This window comes from Fusarium venenatum (genome assembly GCF_020744135.1).
Source record: "Fusarium venenatum strain MPI-CAGE-CH-0201 chromosome Unknown EDB82scaffold_3, whole genome shotgun sequence".
Classification (NCBI taxonomy): domain Eukaryota; kingdom Fungi; phylum Ascomycota; class Sordariomycetes; order Hypocreales; family Nectriaceae; genus Fusarium; species Fusarium venenatum.
In genome coordinates, this window is record NW_027072131.1 from 6,374,855 (window position 1) to 6,393,476 (window position 18,622).

Sequence of the window (18,622 nt, forward strand, 5' to 3'; positions counted from 1 at the left end):
TAGTAACGTATTGTATTGTCCTGTAGTGTAGGTATTGTATTGTAGTGTATCCGTAGCTGTTGTATTGTATCGTGTCGTGTGGTAGCGTTTAGACTGGCGCCGATGGTCCTGCAAGGGAATTTCTTAAATTACTTGCTTTTGGTTTGCTTCGTTTCTGTTTCGCAGTGATTTTGCTTTTGCTTTTGGTTCTGTTCTAGGAAATCTGCCCGGTGACTTCATAAGAAGAAAAAAAGGGTAAGCTGGGATAGGGATAAAGTGGGTTGGGGAAATCAAGTTCTGGGGGAGGGAGGGAGGGAAGAAGAAGCATAAAAAGCAACAGGCAAAAAAGCGAAGCAAAGCAAAGCTGTAAAGACTCACTTACTCACTCCTTCTTCACTCACACTGTGTTGTGCTATGTATTTTTCCAATTCAAGGGGAACAAACAAATGAACAAGAAAGGGTGAGAATGAGAATGAGAGAGCGTGAGATGAATCGGAATGCGGGAGTGGATTGGGTTGCGGGACGAGATATTACACTGTAGCATCATGTATGGAGGGGGGAGGTCCTCCCGAAATATTGTGATACAAACGGCGGGACCCTCAATTATTTAGGTACAGTGGAAGATGCTCACTGTGCTATGCTGTAGAATCATGGAATCTATCTATGCCTTATTACTGCAGTGCTGGCCAACTGCCCGATGCCCAACCTTGTTAGTTGATGTAAGCCTTTGCCATCATGGCATCAGCAGCTTTTGCCGCAAACTACGGGGGTGACACGGTCACCAAAAGTTTTACTAAAAAAGGAACGTTTTCTTGAATCAACGAACTGTTCCAACAACCTACGCACTGGAATTGGGGGTCTTGATTAGCGAGGTGGTTTGGAAACAACCTAGACATGTAGACAAGGCCCATGCTCCAAAATGAAGGGTTCAGCATGTGGATGATTCAACGTCTGAGCGATAGGAGGATACCAATTAACACTGGTAACTTGAAAACGGTTGTTTGATAAGGATTTCTTCCTTTTAAATGACTCTGGAGTCAAGCTCGTTGTTCAACAAGTACCCTCAACGCTCAGTCGTAAATCACCTAATTGGGTTTATGATAGGCAGGGCACCGAATAAATGGCTTGGACCCTAGACCCCAGCGCATTGGCATTAGCATTGGGTTAAGGTAGGTACCTGCTAACGCTAGGAAAACGTACATGCAGTCCGAGTGGTACTTTGGATCTGCAGAGCGGGCCACTCAATGCAAAGGTACCACATCGTTCCTTGGCAGACGCTGTTCTTTCTGCCCTGCCCTGATAGTGACTTGGTCAACTCCAACTCCCGTCCATGGAAGTCCCTTTTCCCCTTCCAACGTTCTCCCCCACCCCACTATGACTGCAACGCCATTGACATCCATTGGATCTGTTGTCCCTCGGGCCGTTGGCGCGACTCGACAGTGTGAAAGCCTCTTGCCAGCACTTGGTGGTTGGACCAGCTATCAACCATGGACCATGGGCCATGGATGGTATTACTGCATCCTGTCTTTGCCTGTTTCCCCCTGAGCGCCTCGCTCACTGACTGACTGGTGGGAACCTCAGAATGACGACGTAGGGCGGGGGATCAGATATCTGCTGATTGATGAATCATCCCGCCTTCTTTGGTGTTTTGCACTGATTAAAGAGCCGCAATCCTGACACACGATGGCTGCAAAAGGGAGAGCGTTTGAGAGTGAACACTGACTGGCACTACATACAAATAAACAAGTAAGCGGGATTCATCCAGTCCATCTGTTTCCGGTTGAACCACTACATGTCAGTCACTCACCTACCGACAAGTTTCAGTGAATCAATGACATGTCTTGGCTACATACGAAACCCGAAGAGATCCATATCTACTATGATAATGATTGGAGGTACCTACCGCTCACTTTTAGCGTGATTCTTCCTGCTATTAAAAGACTGATAGTAGCAGTATTATTACCAACATCACATCTTTGAATCAGCCGCGCCCAAATTGGGAGCATTATGTCATCCTAAACAATTCCTCGTTCGTGGAAAAGCATGTAGGGCCAGGGTAGGATATTAGACCAATATCAATATGAATGACCACGTAATGATTCAATATCTTCAACGAATTCACCCTGAACAAGATCTAATTCCGATATTGGTGGATAATCAAACACCCTGCATATTCTACTACATGCGCTATACCATACTCACTTTTCTATGCCGGGCACTGTGGTTCTTGAGTCCACTCCGACAAAGCTTGGTAACCAGTCACATAGCCAGCCAGATGAGATATGTAACTCTTCCTCAGTCGCAACCTCATCTCTCACTTCATAACGATCAAGTGTGAGTGGATTTTATCGACATATACCTCTCAAGATAGAGAATGTTCACGGCATCGAGTGGAAGCTAGAAATCAAAGTTTGGCCAACCAAGTTGACCCTCAACCAATCTCAATCAACTCCATTCTTCCTATAGTAGACTAGCACAGGCACAAGCCCGTCCTCGTGGGTCAGGGATGCTCGTGGCTGGTGGAGACTACAGACGGTTTCGAACAAGCTCATGGGAATCAAAGCAGGCACTTGATGATGTGTGATGTGATGTGCCTGTTCGTGGCTGGCTGGCTGGCCTTAGTCTGACTAAACAAACCCGCTGCGCTGGCTCTGATTTCCGTCAGGCGCTACCTGTAGGCCCATCGACGACTAAGCTAGTTGATATCTGCTCCATTAAATGATTAGTTTGTCGCCTTGGTTTCAATATCTCAGTTGAAGAAAAGAAAGAAAGAAAAAGTATTAAGTGCGGGGCTTCAACTAGAAGCCGAACCGCAATGTTGCGCCCAGGAACTTGGTTAGTCTACCTGGTATTCGTAATAAGTCAGTGCATGCATTTGATTGTTGGTGCTGTGAGACCTTGCTTCTTCGACTTCTTACACGGCATCTCACCTGGTTGTTAAACTGAGAAAAAGCAAGACGCCCCCGATCTGACGGTGAATATCGGGAAATCGGACTTCAAGATAACCTTTCTTTTTCTCGGCTGCTTCAATCTCTAAGCGAGCTGTTTACCACTCAACTTAAATGCCACTACGTCGTCCAATGGCCGTTGAAGCCACCAATATTCCAGGGCTATGGCTGGTGGCTTTCTTTCCATTGATGGCGTTTCCAGCCTTCCAAGTGCAAGTCACTGAAACCTCAACATCAAAAGACACGCTATGGACCTGGAACTCCACCACATTGTAACTTGTCTTCCCCAGCATTTTAATGAGGCATTGGTCCATTCCATTGGTTCTGCTGCACTGAAGGGTCTCATCATACATAAATACTGAGACATACGTGAGCTGTAGGCTGGGCTGGGCTGAGTTGGGTTGGGTTAGCAGGCAGATTACATGGGGCTGCTTCTAACAGCAAACAACAGGTACCCAAAGTCACTAAAGTACAGGCTGATGTGGCTTACGTTTCAGAACTGATGCTCACTTCACCATTCAACTACCGCCGGGCGACCTTTAATCTCGATCTTGAACCAGAGCCAAAAGAAAGCCTACTCTCAATCAGTTCATTTCTGCAGGTTTCACAAAAAGTCTGCAAAGCTGACAACGCCGCGAGGGATGCAAATTCCTAACCTCTCATCTTTTCGTTGGCCGGTGCTGTTTAATTGCCCCGAGTACCAGGGGCCAACCTTGCACCACTTGTGGAATTGTTCATGCTCTCGAAGATCCGGGTCAACTCGCCGCCTGTCCGCTTCTCACGACAGGATACCCCTTGGTCCATGGCCCGTCGTACAACTCATCCAGACTAATGACCAGCACTGATCGTAGGAATGCCCTCCTGCAGTTAACTAAATTGAAAAAATGTGTACAGCGCATAGGACGTTGATCGGAACGAACTCGTGTGGAGTCTTTCTCTTGGCTTTGTTGTCTTTTGCATACGTGTCCGTGCCTGTTTGCCTGTATTTGAGGCGATCGCCGACTAGATATCACAACCTGGACAGGTTCGTGGCAAAGAGGCCTATGAGCCTCTCCAACAACCGGGTTATCACTTGACATGATAACCTTTCAATTGTCCGGAGAAGGGAAAGTCTCTAGTTATCTCTAGCTTTGACATAGAATCAACGTACATCAGCGAATGTGGCAGAGAAAGTCTTGCAGAGTGTAGCCGCGGGGCTGAAGTTACTCACCATCCAGAGATGTGTGTGAACAACCGTGCCTCACACTTCTTGCCGCCCAAACCTTCATAGAGGCTAGGGAGCAGCCGAAGCCTCAGTGCCTCAAAGGATCCAAGCGACAATTTGAGCATGTGGACATATGTTGTAAACTCTCATATAAGTGAATCAGCCAAGGTTTTTTCTACGGAGGCCCGTAAACACTTATAACCCATGATTTTACCTTACCCCTACGTAACAGACGGGAAATACCTCCAAATTCTCACAGTCTGCCAGGCATCACATCACTATACCTCAAAAGGACAAGGTGTACTGTCTCCATTCAGTACCTGCAGTAGCTGACAATGCATCGCGGAGAACGCGGCATCTGCAGACTGCCTGCATCAAGCTCGGCAGTGTCTGACACGATAGTTCGACCGGAACACCTTCACTCCGTGATATGCTGTGTGGGTGGGCTTTTAAGGGATGCGAATGCAATGTAACAGCAGTGTAGAAAAAAAGGTTAGTAGTAGTAGCTGCAGGTTCATTAAAGTTGTGAATCATAAGCTGCTTGCCTATCTGTACGCGAAAAAGTATCATCGACCTGATATTGCTATCAAGATCAGTTTTTACAGCTCAATCTAGGTCTTGGCTGTGCCATCCATGATTTAGTGATGCACCAATGTGGCATTGGATTAGCCAAGATACCAGTGCTGCCTCGAGAGTTTGTTGAGACCGAAGGTTGGTTAACAAGCCTCAGAGTATTAAACGTCAATGGCTAGAAGTACGAAAGACGCATTCTAGTAAGCCAGTTTCTGCTATTTAGACTATGCTCATGAGTAGCTTTACCTTTATACCCTAAAGCTTAGAGTAACTTTTCTGTTACTTTAGGACATATTAGACAAGTGCCTACACGTAACTCGTGCACATTTGGCAGACGTATTCTTCCTTTCAACCAGTAAATCAGTTATTGTAGTGACACGCATAGGGTAGCAGATGTCACAGCATGGGAATTGTGGTAGCACAACCGAGCTGGTGATTAAAAATCTTAGGATAGACTCAGATAGGATTGACAACATGGTTATCGCTAAATTTAGGAACAACATTTATTAGTAACTCGAATCAGTTACAGAAGGTTAAGCAGTAAGTTTTTACTATCGCCTTCTAAAAACTTCCATTTATCAGTCCACCCAACCTCTTGACACAGACGTGGCGTCTATCACTTAAGGCGTAGCGCAGAGTATACCGAAAAGTCAAACAAACTCACTTTTTAAATAATAATAAATATATAATCATTATCAAATTAATTTGAAGACATCGCCAGACAAACTTGCACCACACTCATATGTTTTCCCCCGTGATTGTCTAAACCCCACTTCCCCTTTTTAGCTGTGCCTTCCAAAAGACGCCTAGCGCCCGCTACCTCGGACAAGCTTCGCGTAAATTCTAGGTGAGTCTAGGTCTGGCGCTGGATCCCTGCAGTTAAGGGAAAGGTGGCCTACTGGAGCTACTTACTTTCGTGGGGAGAGACACCGTCTAGAGAAACTTCCACCTCACCCTCTCAACTTGTCCAACAACAAATCTTTCTTCCTCCTCTTCAATCCATCTTCCCTCCGAGTCCGTCGTCTTTTCGATTTACGGTCTCTAGCACAGCTCTGGTTCTTCCTCCTGGTTACCGGTTTACATCGTCTGCTGTCTCTTGCACAATGTTCTAGAGGCAAGACTCGCTATACATCTGATCATTCCTCCTCTATCGAACATTCTATTTTCTACGACCTTGTCTGGCCGCAAGCTTCATTGCTCCCGTAGCCAATCGAACTTGGTAAGCATCATATATACACCATTCCTCCAATTGGTTTGCTGTTTATTCTGCAATGGTCACTTTCTGACCTCCAACATCAGCTCACCTATTATCCCTACCGACTTTAGCTTCACCGACCCAAATACAACCTCTTGCAATGGCTTCCGAAGCTCCCACCGGCGAGCTCTCTGCTGCTCAGAAGCTCATGCAGAAGCATGCTGAGGCTCCCCACCATGTAATTGTCGAGGACGTACCTGATGAGGACCTCCCCATCCGTTCTCCTGCCGAGGCCTCTAGCTCTGCCGAAGCTCCCGCTCCCACTCCCAAGGCAGCTCCCAAGCCTGCTTCCAAGACTCTCGATACTCAATCGCATGAGTTGTTCCCTGAGCTTGGTGCTCCCAAGGGCAAGTCCGCCAACGTGGCGCCCATCTGGGGAGCTAAGACCGCCAACGGCGCCACCTCTAACGGTGGCTCTCGTTCGTCTACTCCTGCATCTGGAGCTGCTACTCCCAACAAGCCTATGGTCATTCCTGGTCGCAATGTCGAGACCGTCACTCTGGATCCCCAGTACATCATGGGTCGTGGCCAGCTCAAGAGGCCTATTCCTGATATCATCAAGGATATCAACCGCAGGTCTCGTGCCAACGTCACAATGTCTACCTCTACCAACGGCCGCTACAAGTTTGATGCTACTGGTCCTCAGGATGTCGCTCAACAGGCGCTCAAGGACCTTGTTGCTCAGATCGGTACTCGAGTAAGTTTGCTTCCCTCCATATTGTATACTGGACTAACACCTGCCAGACTGCCATCAAAGTTCCCATTCCCCAGTCGACTCGTGCTCACATCATCGGCAAGGGAGGTTCCATGATCAAGGCCCTCCAGGAGAAGACCGGTGCCAAAATTCAGCTTCCCAAAGTCGACGAGAACAACCCCATCGATGAGGAGGATGACGATGCTACCATTGATGTCACCATTGAGGGTAATGCCCTTTCTGCTGCTTCTGCCCGAGATGAGATTCTCAAGATTGCTGGCGAACGATCTGCCAATGTCCAGACTAAGGTTCGGGGCATCCCCGCCGCTTTCTACCCCTTCATTGCTGGCCGCGAGAACGCTTTGGCCCAGGCTCTTGAAGATGACAACGGTGTTCAGATCCGAGTCCCTCCTATTCAGGCTTACTTCTCAGGCCAGAACCCTGTTACCGCTGTTCCTGACCAGTCTCCTGTTTTCGCTCCTGCTGGCAACGACGAGAGTCATGTTCAGCTTGCTGGTGATCGCGCTGCTGTTCAGAAGGTCCGCGCCGAGATTGAGCGTCAAGTTGCTGAGCTCCACAAGCAGCTTGCCGCCGAGCAGTTGGCTATCCAGCGCGGCCGTCACCAGTTCATCATCGGTGACCGAGGTGTTCCGGTCGACCAGTTCTTCGCTGACACTGGTTGTGCCATCTTGCTACCTTCCGACGAGGATGACGACACCGTCACCGTAATTGGACCTGCTGACCAGGTTAACGCCGGTCTGGAGAGGGCTATGGATCTGGCAATGGGTATGCAGATGTCCAACTTGGACATTGCTCGATTCCACCGTAACGCCCCCGGTGGTGCTGCCATTCACGCTGGCAACGTTACTCGATATCTGCGCCAGCGTAAAGAGATTGAGCGCCTCGAGAAGATCTACCACACCCATATCAACACCCCTTTCTCTGAGGGCGGCGCTCTCCCCTGGGAGCTTTACTCTCGTGAGGGTAAGAACGCTATTCGTGCGCAGTCCGAGATCACCGGCATTATCAACGCCCAGCCTCCTTCTCGCATGACCTCAATCCCCGTCGACCCTTTCTTCCACCAGCATCTCCGTAACAACATCACCGGACAGGTCAAGAGCGACTTCGGTGTCCAGGTTGTCGTGCCTGAGGCCTCCGAGGGCAACGTTCCCGTTCTCCTTGTTTTCGAGGGCCCTGACCCTGCTGATGGCCCTTACCAGCTGCCTCGCACCAAGCCCTCAGATGCTGATGTTCGAGCTTTCAAGAAGGGACTGGAAGAAGCCCAGAAGCACATCCTTGACCTGATCAATAAGCAGGAAGCCATTACCACTGCCACTCTTGATGTCCCGGCCAAGTTCCACGAGAGACTTCGCCGATTCATCAAGAAGGAGCAGGAAAGCCGAAAGGCCGACCAAATTCCCATCCGTGTTACCAAGGTCGGAACAACCATCACGCTTCGTGGCCCTGCCTCTGCCGTCGAGTCTCTCGCCGCTAAGGCTAACGCCTTTGTTGAGCAAGAGAAGGAAGACGAGAAGGAGCGTGGATTCACCTTGTCTTTTGACTTCCCCCAGAAATTCGCCAACCACCTGATTGGCAAGGGTGGTAGCAACATCCGCGAACTTCGAGACCGCTTCGATGTCGAGATTCAGGTTCAGGATGGCAAGGTCGAGCTCAAGGGTCCTAAGGCTAAGGCTGAGACTGCTCGCTCCCACATTCAGAGTCTTGCTCGCACACTGGCAGATGAGACGACACACACGCTTAAGATCGACCCCAAGTACCACAGAGAGTTGATTGGTGCTCAAGGAAGCCAAATCAACCGTCTGCAGACCCGCTACAAGGTCCACATCTTCTTCCCTCGATCTGCAAAGGCTGCGGACGAGGAGCAGTCCAACCCTGATGCTGAAGAAGGTGCTAAGCCCCGACGACAGCAACCTGCTGATGAGGTCATCATCCGAGGTCCCAAGAAGGGCGCTGACGAGGCCCGCGATGAGATCTACTCCCTCCACAAGTACCTCGAGGAGCACTCAGCAACTGCTACTGTTGCTGTTAAGCAAAAGCAGGTTGGATCTCTGATTGGCCAGGGTGGCGCTGCTCTTGACGAGCTCCGCCAGGCTACTGGTGCTAGAATTGACGTGCCCCAGGACCGGGACACCGAAATCGTCGAGATCCAGATCAAGGGTACCGCTTCACAGGTTGCCAAGGCCAAGAAGGTTCTCGAGGAGAAGCGAGCCGTGTTTGACGACACTGTGGTTCGAACTCTCGATGTTGAGAAGAAGTACCACAAGGCTCTCATTGGTGCTGGTGGTAAGTTTCACTCCTTGATGTTTAGTCAAACGTTTACTAATTCTCACAGGCTCCAACCTCCGGGACATTGTTGTTAAGGCTGGTGGCTCCGACGACCGACGAGAGCTCGCCCGCACCATCCAGTTTCCCAAGCAGGAGGCTGATGGCAACACAATCAAGATTGAGGGCCGCACTGATGTCGTGGACAAGATTGTTCAGCGCATCCAGGAGATCGTTGGCGAGCGTGAGAACCAGGTCACTGAGGTTGTGGATGTTCCTATTGAGAACCATCGCTCCCTCATTGGTCGCGGTGGCGACACTAAGCGTCAGCTTGAGGCCAAGTTCACCGTCTCCATCGATGTCCCTCGACAGGGTGATGGCAAGACCGGTGTCAAGCTGACTGGCCGACCCGAGAACGTGGCGAAGGCCAAGGAGCACATCCAGGGGCTTGTTCAGCAGCAACAGGGCGAGACCATCCAGGTTCCTCGCAACCTCCACCACTCCATCTCCAACGGTGGCCAGTTCTTCCGTCAGCTTCGAAACAACTACTCTGTTACTGTTGACCACGCTGGTCAACCTCTTCCCGCCAAGCCTGACTCTTCTACTCGTTCCAACGTCGGAGCTCTGCCTCTGATCACTGACGATGACGATGCCAGCTCTGAGGCTCACTCGTGGAAGGTTGTTCAGATTGATGCTGGCGATGATGGTGATTTCCCCTGGGTTCTTCGCGGTTCATCCGAGAATGTCGAGAAGGCCAAGGATGCTATTGCCAAGGCCCTCGAGCAGGCGAAGAAGAGCGACGCTACCGGTTATCTTGTCCTCCCCGACCCTCGCACTTACCGACATGTCATTGGCCCCAACGGCTCCAAGGTCAACGCTATTCGCAAGGAGAGCAACTGCAAGATCCAGGTCCCTCGCGACCAGGCCAAGGATGAAGCCATTGAGATCGTTGGAACTAAGGAAGGAGTTGAGCGGGCCAAGGACCTTATCCTTGAAGCTGTCCGAGAAGGCAGCAACAAGGCCTGAGAATAATGATTTACGGGTATTGTGATGATCCGTATCATGATCATGACAGCATACGGAGCATTGCTGGGAGAATGAATATTCGAAATAAAAGCAAAGTTTCAAGTTAGTAAAGTATTAATATGAATAAAATAATGATGTATTGTCTTTGCTCTATTGGACTTGAATCGCATGCTGATGTGTCTCTCTTATTCGTGTTCGTAACTCGCTTGGTTGGAAATTACCTTTCTATGTATCAATTAAACTATCACGTGAATGCCATGAAGCTCCCAATCTATAGGACCATACTCCGTGAGGCACTACGTAAGACTTGTTAACATCTGCACACCGCCCACCTACATATCAGAGTTTCTCGTATATTGCAGGGCTCAAGTCCTCTATTGCAAAACTCATATTCCAGACATTGGAAAGAAAATCGCATAAATGGGTTCCCAATTGATCCCTGCTACAGCCCCCTGGGACGCAGTCTCAGCCCAGGAACAACTCTTTGTCTTAATCACAGGCGCCAACAGGTTTGCTCTACCACCTCCTACTAAAAATGTGTCTTGAACTAACAATTGCCAAAGCGGCATCGGCCTCAGTATTGGAGAACGACTCATCGACGAATTTCTCGCTACACGATCTTTGCGCTCGCATCTTATCCTCATCCCCACCACACGATCCAAATCCAAGTCCTTGCAGACGATCAAGGCCCTTCGCGACTATGCACAAAAGGCGGCGCAGACTTCCAAAGCACTACAGTCAAGAGTCGGAAGCTCGTATCGTTGGCAGGACACTGTTGCGAGAGTGCATGTGTTGAGCTTGCAGGTTGACCTTTGCGACCTGCGTGGGGTATACGCCTTTGCAGATACGCTGGTCCATGGGCCAGTGAGCAACCCTGAGGGATTGGAAGGCGAGTATCTTAAGAATGTGCGCATCCCGCGGTTGGATACTGTGGTTTTTAACGCTGCGTATGGTGGTTGGTCAGGGGTCAACTATCCCAAGGCCATATGGGTTATCTTGACCGAAGGGTTGGTGCAGTCCGTCACCTGGCCGAGTTACAAGATGGCGCTTCCTACAGCCCGCTTGAATGATAAGGTTAATTACAACTACGTGAGTTCAATTCTGGATATGAAGAGTTTAATTGATTAACACTGTTTAGCCCAAGGAGCCGCCGCTGGGTGAAGTCTTTACGGCATGTGTCTTTGGCCACTACGTATTAGCTCACGAACTTCTTCCTCTGCTCTGCCGTCAATCCGAAACCGAAACACCAGGTCGTTTGATTTGGTCTAGTAGTCTTGAAGCTATTGGGCGTGTTCTGGACATGTCGGATTTTCAAGGCTTCAATTGTGAGGGCCCGTACGAATCCGCCAAGCGAGTGACAGATATTCTTTCCCTTACTGCGACCCTCCCTGCCGCTCTACCGTCATCAAATCGTTTTTTCACCCCTGACGATCCTGCTGAAGCCCGTGCCAAGCCCATCCGGCCACGCATGTATCTCACTCACCCGGGTATCGTTGCCAGTACACTGTTCCCTGTCCCTTGGTTTTTCATGTGGGCGTACGAGCTTGCGCTCTTGATAAGTCGTTGGATCGGTTCGCCTTGGCACAACACAGACAGCTATACCGGTGCCAAGTCGCCTGTCTGGATTGCCCTACAGGAACAATCTGCGCTTGACGAACTGGACGCTGAGCGCATCAAGTGGGGCAGTAGCTCAAACCGTCACATGCAAGTTGAAGTTAAGAAGACAGAAGTTGAAGGATGGGGCTGGGAGGGCAAGGTTGAGGATGCGGCGGCTCTAAATGCCGATACCGCTGTTGGTGTTTTCAAAAAGACGGTTGGGCGTAAAAGGGGAGCTGTTGACGTGACCAAGGAAGATATCATCAGGTTTGAAGAATTGGGTGCTGAATCATGGAAGAGAATGGAAGACATGCGACATGAGTGGGAGGAAATTCTTGGCGTCAAAAAGGCATAGGGCGGTTCTGGCAGCAAAAGATACAATACAGGTAAAGGACATCCGGCGTTGAAATAGAAAGGGAATGGGTATATTGCGACAATGACAGGCAGAAATGATTTCTGTAAGAATGACATTAATACTAGTAGTAGCTCCCAGTGTTCATCCTTTGAACGCCATGCTTGAAATCAACATTGAGACATGCCTCCTTACGAAACAAACCCCTCACGGGTTGGTAGCCACGGTAGTGTTCGATCGATTCTGTTCATCAGAACGGATGCGACGTAGTGCCGTCTTGTGCTCCCGGCCAAAAAGTCCTAGGCACAAGGGGAGGGGCACCACGGCAAGAGCTAGGACCGCTTGGAAGACCAATGCGTTCTTCATGTTCTTTGGAGGATTGGCATCTTTGCCCGCTGCAAGCGCATCACTAACAATGATGAATATAGCGCCAAAGAGCTGACCCATAGCCCATGCCACGGTTGAAGTGACCTCGGGGCTGAGTGGATGGCTCAATTCGATAAGGAATTCGAGTGCGACAGGGACCAGTGAAAACGAGGAGGCACCCAAGATAGCGAGGACCACGTAAGGGCCGGCTACATCCCTGGTTTCCGGCATCCAAATAAAGACCAAGTAGCTGATACCAACGAGAGGGACGAGGATCTTGAGTGTCAGAAGAAAACTCTTTGTGCGATCAATGATCGGAGAAGATATCGCGGATGCAACAAGACCAACGACAATCAAAACTGCACCACCGATACCAGCTTCGTCATCACTAATGCCATAAGGTGTGAGCATTTGATTGAGGAGAGAAGAGATTGAGTTGAAGAAGCCGACATAGACGCCGAATGGAATGAGAATCAACCAAATTTCCAAAGAACTGCTCAGAACGCTGATGGACTCCCGGAGACTGAGCTTTGGGGTCTCAGAAGCAGGGCCAACTGGCGTAGGAGGGCTTGCAGGAACAAGGAAAGCTGGAAGGGCACAGACAGTTGACTATACCTGTTAGTTGGGTTAAGTTGCACGCAAAAGGAGAACCTACAATGATGGAAATGTACAGGACCATGCTGGAAACATCACCAGATTCCTTCACCATGAATGGTGTAATGAGCTGTCCGATTGCTGCACCAAATGGGTTTGCCAGACTCGTCAGAGCTGTTGCGGCAACACGGCCACGGTTGGTGAACCACAGATCCGAGTATCGAGTTGGTGCTGCAAGGATAAACGGCTGGGCAAAGCCAATAACAATCTCTCCAGCCATGGCACAAGCGATGTTTCCGCCGCTAGTTTTAGTAGAACCAGCATATCGAATCCAGTTGCCGATGAGGATGAGGACAGCAGATGTCATGAAGGCCAGCTTGGGGCCTCGATGAAGGATGGCAATGCTGATAGGGAAAACAGCAACAAATGCGAGGAAGAAGGCGGTACTGATCCAGTTGATAGTCGATTCTCGGACATTATAGTACTCGGCAGCGTGTGATGCTACTGGTGCAAATGTCATCCACTATGAATTGAGTCAGCATGCATATATGGTGATTCGGTTAGTGGTTGGAACTCTAATCTTACATCCCAAGACACAATAATATTCATCAGCGTAAGCTGAGCGAGGCCAAACCATCGTCGTTTGTATGTACGGTACTCGGTTGAGGTTCCTTGGCGAATGCTACCTCCCTCGCCATCACCGTCACCGTCGCCCGTTTCTCTGGCCTCACGAAGGGTGAAGTCACGCGAACCGAGCTTCTGTTTGCGCCAAAAGCGAACGCCAGCGCCGTCGCTGCTCATGATGTCGATGGTTCAAGAATGCCTTGTGTTGGAGGTTTGTTTGTCGTACGTTGTTTCCAAGTCCAAAGCGAAGATGCGAGAAGGTGGAGTTTAAGAATTGCGTGGAGAGGAGAGGGCGTTCTAAGTAATCGATTGGCGACGTTGATCAGTGGTGACAGGGACAAGGTTGCAGCGTGCGGTTTCGTTGCCAGTGTCGGCCAGTGTCAGTATCAATGCCCAGAGACAGCCAGTGCCAGTGTGGTGCTGGTGCTAGTTGCAGTTTCAAGAAGCCCAGCAAGTGAGGGCAAGCTCATATAATGCCCGACTATGGCGGCATATATAAAAAGAGTGTGTGATTCAGTGTTGGCGAATAGATGTGGAAAGATGAATAGCAATTTGTTGAAAGAAAAAGGAGTCTCAGCAGATGATCAAAGACTAATCTTCAACACTACCGTATCACCTCACAATCTTCAAAGTCGCCTCACAAGAATGTCGTCTTTTCCGAGCGGATCCTTCGGTTGTTGGTTCAACCCGACAGTTATTAGGTACTTGACGGTTGATTGCCAGAGCTCCTCGTCTCGGCCGGAACTTTCACCTGAGCATCTAATTAGGGGTACTTTGACTGACGTGATGGGTCGATCAGTTGTGGGCGGTTTCAGCTTGGCGATCCTAGTAAGAAGGAAGCATTGAATATGGAGTCGACGGATAGTTTTAGTTGAACAAGAAATAAAGATCTTATTCTTTATCAAAAGAGGGGGGTTACTCATTCTAATCTATATTGGAAGGACACTGCTCGGATCTCAACTGCCATTAAACACGAAAACCCTGGAAAAGTCGCCCTTCCACAACAGGAAGCAGTGTGGTACCTTTGCTATCACCTGCACTTTCCATGAATCTGTTTCGAGTTCGACAAGCGACGCTAGCGGTAACGGCTTAAAGCTCCCGTCAATGATAGGCTGCTTCAGACCAGGATTGGAACTCCCTAGTTGCGACATCTTCAAGCTTCTACCAACCGAGCGTAGATTAATTACTAACTTGATATAGCCCTTGGCCGACCGGCACTACATGATACGAGAAAAGAGTTATTCGTCGTTAAATGACACTGACAGAACCTCGATGCTGGATTAGTAGTTTGCTATTGATGGATCTTGAGCTTCAGCATGGGCTTCCATGACACTCTGTCAAGCATTCCAATCCATCAGTTGCGAAAAACGTTCCAAGCCATTCAACTGTCAGTGCATCAACCGACAGCGAACTCTAAAATTGAGGGGAAGCGAGACCAACTATAGAATTCAGGATCGGTTAAGATCCCATGTAACGGTACATGCAGTCTTCCCAACCTGGAAGCATACCTTGTTTAACCGAGTCCTCTACGGCGCGGTTATCAAACAATGCAATTGGTATCATACAGCATCCAGGATACATGTCTACCCTTATCGATATTTGCGTTTTCTTGTTATGCCTTTTGGCTTTCATGTTATGATTATAAGAAGACACCGTTGTGATTTGGCCGCATATACATGGAATTCCTATGGATTGAAATCCATGATCTGATCGAAATTACGAAAATGCCAGCTGAGATTGACCAGCATCTTGAGAAAGAAACCGAAACTAAACCATACCAGCCCCAACCCTGTAGACTAAAAACCACAATATGCTTTCAACCGGCTCTGCTCAGACCCATGCCTCTCTCCTGCATTTCCACCTCTGCCAAACTCAACGAACTTAAGCATCCAACCAGAACCGTGCCGCGATTCCGATCTACAACCAAATGTGTTCAATTTCGTATTAATCGCCGAGGTCTCACATGAATAGTGTGTCTGAGTATCGACCTGACTGCCGTTTCATAAAACGTTTATGTCAGAAAGAACCATATTTCCTAGGAGGTTGAGTATCATGGAATAATTGGCTGATTGTGAGTTAAAGGAACTTTCTGGGGGTAGATGAAACTCGTATATACCAGAAACCCCCATGCAACTGTATAATTATCATGTTCCGCCTCTCAACCTTTACTCAACTTATGAGCAAATACTCACAAGCTCACAAATGTGATATCATGATGAGGCTCTAATGCGCCATTGATTCGCCCCAACAGATGTTCTTGACAAAGGTATGCCAAGCGCCTCAACACCATGGGCGTACATAGCAACGAAAAGAACAACGAGGACAACAGCGTGATTGCCGATTACCAGGGGACTTCACCTATCCTTTGTGAAAAGTAACATTCACCACCTTCGCCAGATCAAGTGTGGCGTTAAGTCAATCAATGATCTAGATATAAAGTGCAAGAAATCTATTCAGGCGTAAGAGCGTATGGTACAGAGAGAGCCGACATCAGAGAAACCTCTGGACGACTTGACACCCAACAGATGAGCATTCGTACAAGGAAGCAGCTTTCCGTAGTGAAAAGTCCTGCCTCGTTCCGGCTCAGGTATCTTTTCGACGTGTATGTAGCCATTCCATCGTCGTAGGAACCGATAACCCCGTGATGTTAATTTACTTGAGCTGAGCCCAGAGCTTGGGAGCGGCGCAAGCGGTCGCACAGTGGGCGAGGTGGAAGACTGGGTATACACGTTAGTAATCGATGCTACATGTGAGATTCACGATCCATGACGCAGTTGGCTTCGGGTTGACATACACTCTTCGACACAGTCCTCCTTGGCGCCACCCTCGCTCTCCTGCTGCTGAACACGCTCAACGCACTCGTCGAAGTGGTGCTTGGCGGGGGCACATTGGGGAGCGTTCTTGCACTCTGTGAATGCGTTAGTATATACATATTGCGGGTTATTATCGCGTGTAGGTGTATAGCAGTCGCTAAAATCGCTCGTTGCTGCTGGAACCGGGTATTCGCATGGATGATTGACGAACCTTCCTCGAGGGTCTCCTTGGGGTCGACAGGTTCCTCCTCATCCTCCTCGTCCTCTTCCTCCTCTTCCTCCTCTTCCTCATCCTCCTCCTCCTCCTCAGGCTCGTCCTTGGACTCCTCGGTCTTGGACTCGTTCTCCTCCTGCCATTCATCAGTACTAGATCAATCGGATACGCAAGGCATTTTATGCGCTCTCCAAGACGTCGTGGCACAGTTGTTCAACGTCATGACCAGAGACAGAAAATGCCTTGCTCAGGAAAATCCCGTACCTGGGGCTCCTCAGCAGGAGCCTCGGCCTCAACAACGCTCCATGGCGTCACAGCCTCGACAATATCGGTGAAAGCGTCCCAGATACCCATTGTGACAGGCGAAAAAATTCACAATGACGAGTGGTGGTTTCGATTGAGGTGTCGTTCGTCGATTCGTCGTTCCTAATCGTAAGAGGTCGGAAGCTCTCGGCCAAGGTCACGAAATGAAAACTGATCCGGAATTGAGACATTTTGATTGGTTAAGCAGAGCCGGCTTTGTCATTCAAGATCACGTGACTTGATGCGTGATCTCTATCTTCCTATCTACCGACCGGACTTCAGCCGCAAAACTTCTGATATTGAGTAGAGGATGAACAAGCTGAAGATATTTATTTAATCATGTTTAATGGCTATCCAAAATCGCCTTGTTTTTAAGTTTTGGATAAATTCAGGCAGAAAATAAGAAGAATCTCGGGCAGCGACATAATTCTAGCAGATCCTTCGCAATACATAAACCTGAGAAACAACAAGACACAATACAATGAGTTTATGAATGCTGTGCTTAAATCTTGGTATCTGGAATACGACCACAGCTTTGGCGTGGTTCAATGCGGCCGTTAATCATCATTTTCGTATGCTCCCCGATCAATCTCGCCCCGGACATGATCTTCCAATCGGATATTCAACTGCTGCGCCTGTGCCTCGTCGTAATTTGGTGGTGGTTCATCTGGCGCTCTGGCACTAGCAGCACTCTCAGATCGATTGGGGCGAACATCCGCTGTGGTTGACGCAGATGCTTGTTGTGCGGAGGGAGCTTCATAGGCGGGCAGAGGTTCATCGGGGACGTCAGCACCAGGACCCATCTCGCGGCGCATCTCCTGGTACTGGTAAAGGCGCTCCCGCAGCCGGATATAAGCTTCATTGAAATCCATCATGCCTCCATCTGAAAATGTGAATTTGACCTCAAGTCGAGGAATATCCGGCGGTATGCCACCACCGGATACAGGGATGCAGTCTGACTTCCAGACCCATCCCCACCACATAGAAGACGATGTTGTAGAGTCTTGGAACTTAAGAATTGGAGCGCTGAAAGACTCGAATTTTGGTTCTTGTGTAGGTTTTAAAGGCAGGTATACGATCTGATGTGTCAGTAAAATAGGATACCATGTTCAAGATTTCAACTTACTCTCTTGTTGGTTAGGAAGAGGGTGCCTCTATCACTTTTGCGTTGAAACGAGGCACATCGTGCTCTCAGCTCCTGGGGTACAGACAGGTCGCATGAGATTCTCGATTCGAGCTTCATCAAGATGCGTTCATTGCCTAGCTTGACGAAGCCGCCCTGGTTGAGCATAACCCAGCTATCGGCATTGTCAGGATCGACGGGCCGCGAAGGAGGACGGCTCGTTATAAGATAGTCATGAGGATTGTCCATTATAGGGCGGGGTCCATGACTCCATGGGCCGTGGATGGCGGGGCTGTTGAACGGAACGGGCTGTGCCGTGGCCGCCGTGCGCCGAGGGGGTAAGGCGGAGAAGACGGAGGAGGTAGACGGAGAGCAAGACGGAAGAAGGGCACGGAGAGAGGGATGGGGACGGGGGGTATTGGTAGGGGCACGGAGCAGGGGCAACCGCAGGGCTGACGGTCAGCCTGTAGGTAGTCTACAAGACTGGGCAGGCAAGTGAATCAGGGACCAAGAAGGAATGGTTGAGAATAGCGTAGACAAGATAGGACGGGAAGAGGAAAGGCTCAGAGAAAGAGATTCAGAGAAAGGTTCGCGAAAGAGGCTTACTTTATCGACATTGTCGCGTACAGGGTTCAAGCGACCCTAGCTCGTGGGCAAATGGCTCCAGGCTCCGTA

At 49.3% G+C, this 18,622-nt stretch overlaps 4 protein-coding genes across 4 annotated transcripts; 1 reads left to right on the top strand and 3 right to left on the bottom strand.

The window, feature by feature from the left end:
* Positions 1-6,059: 6,059 nt before the first annotated feature.
* EDB82DRAFT_547391 (uncharacterized protein) lies at positions 6,060-11,913 on the top strand (the record flags this gene model as incomplete). The annotated part of the gene is made up of 7 exons (XM_065609497.1): positions 6,060-6,656; positions 6,704-8,957; positions 9,007-9,935; positions 10,437-10,471; positions 10,526-10,868; positions 10,980-11,051; positions 11,101-11,913. 7 exons carry the CDS (start codon positions 6,060-6,062, stop codon positions 11,911-11,913), a joined length of 5,043 nt encoding a protein of 1,680 aa, XP_065464190.1.
* A 102-nt stretch (positions 11,914-12,015) lies between these two features.
* On the bottom strand, positions 12,016-13,824 carry EDB82DRAFT_270407 (major facilitator superfamily domain-containing protein). Its single transcript, XM_025728598.2, has 3 exons — positions 13,456-13,824; positions 12,932-13,393; positions 12,016-12,885 (listed from the first exon to the last, which is right to left on the bottom strand). The coding sequence occupies exons 1-3, from the start codon at positions 13,669-13,671 to the stop codon at positions 12,118-12,120; spliced, it is 1,446 nt and encodes a 481-aa protein (XP_025582949.1). The 5' UTR covers positions 13,672-13,824; the 3' UTR covers positions 12,016-12,117.
* A 2,322-nt stretch (positions 13,825-16,146) lies between these two features.
* Positions 16,147-16,875, bottom strand: EDB82DRAFT_527875 (ubiquinol-cytochrome C reductase hinge protein-domain-containing protein; the record flags this gene model as incomplete). The annotated part of the gene is made up of 4 exons (XM_025728599.1): positions 16,147-16,211; positions 16,289-16,402; positions 16,519-16,657; positions 16,786-16,875. 4 exons carry the CDS (start codon positions 16,873-16,875, stop codon positions 16,147-16,149), a joined length of 408 nt encoding a protein of 135 aa, XP_025582950.1.
* Positions 16,876-17,381: 506 nt separating this feature from the next.
* On the bottom strand, positions 17,382-18,196 carry EDB82DRAFT_527876 (uncharacterized protein; the record flags this gene model as incomplete). The annotated part of the gene is made up of 2 exons (XM_025728601.1): positions 17,382-17,903; positions 17,951-18,196. 2 exons carry the CDS (start codon positions 18,194-18,196, stop codon positions 17,382-17,384), a joined length of 768 nt encoding a protein of 255 aa, XP_025582951.1.
* Positions 18,197-18,622: the final 426 nt, after the last annotated feature.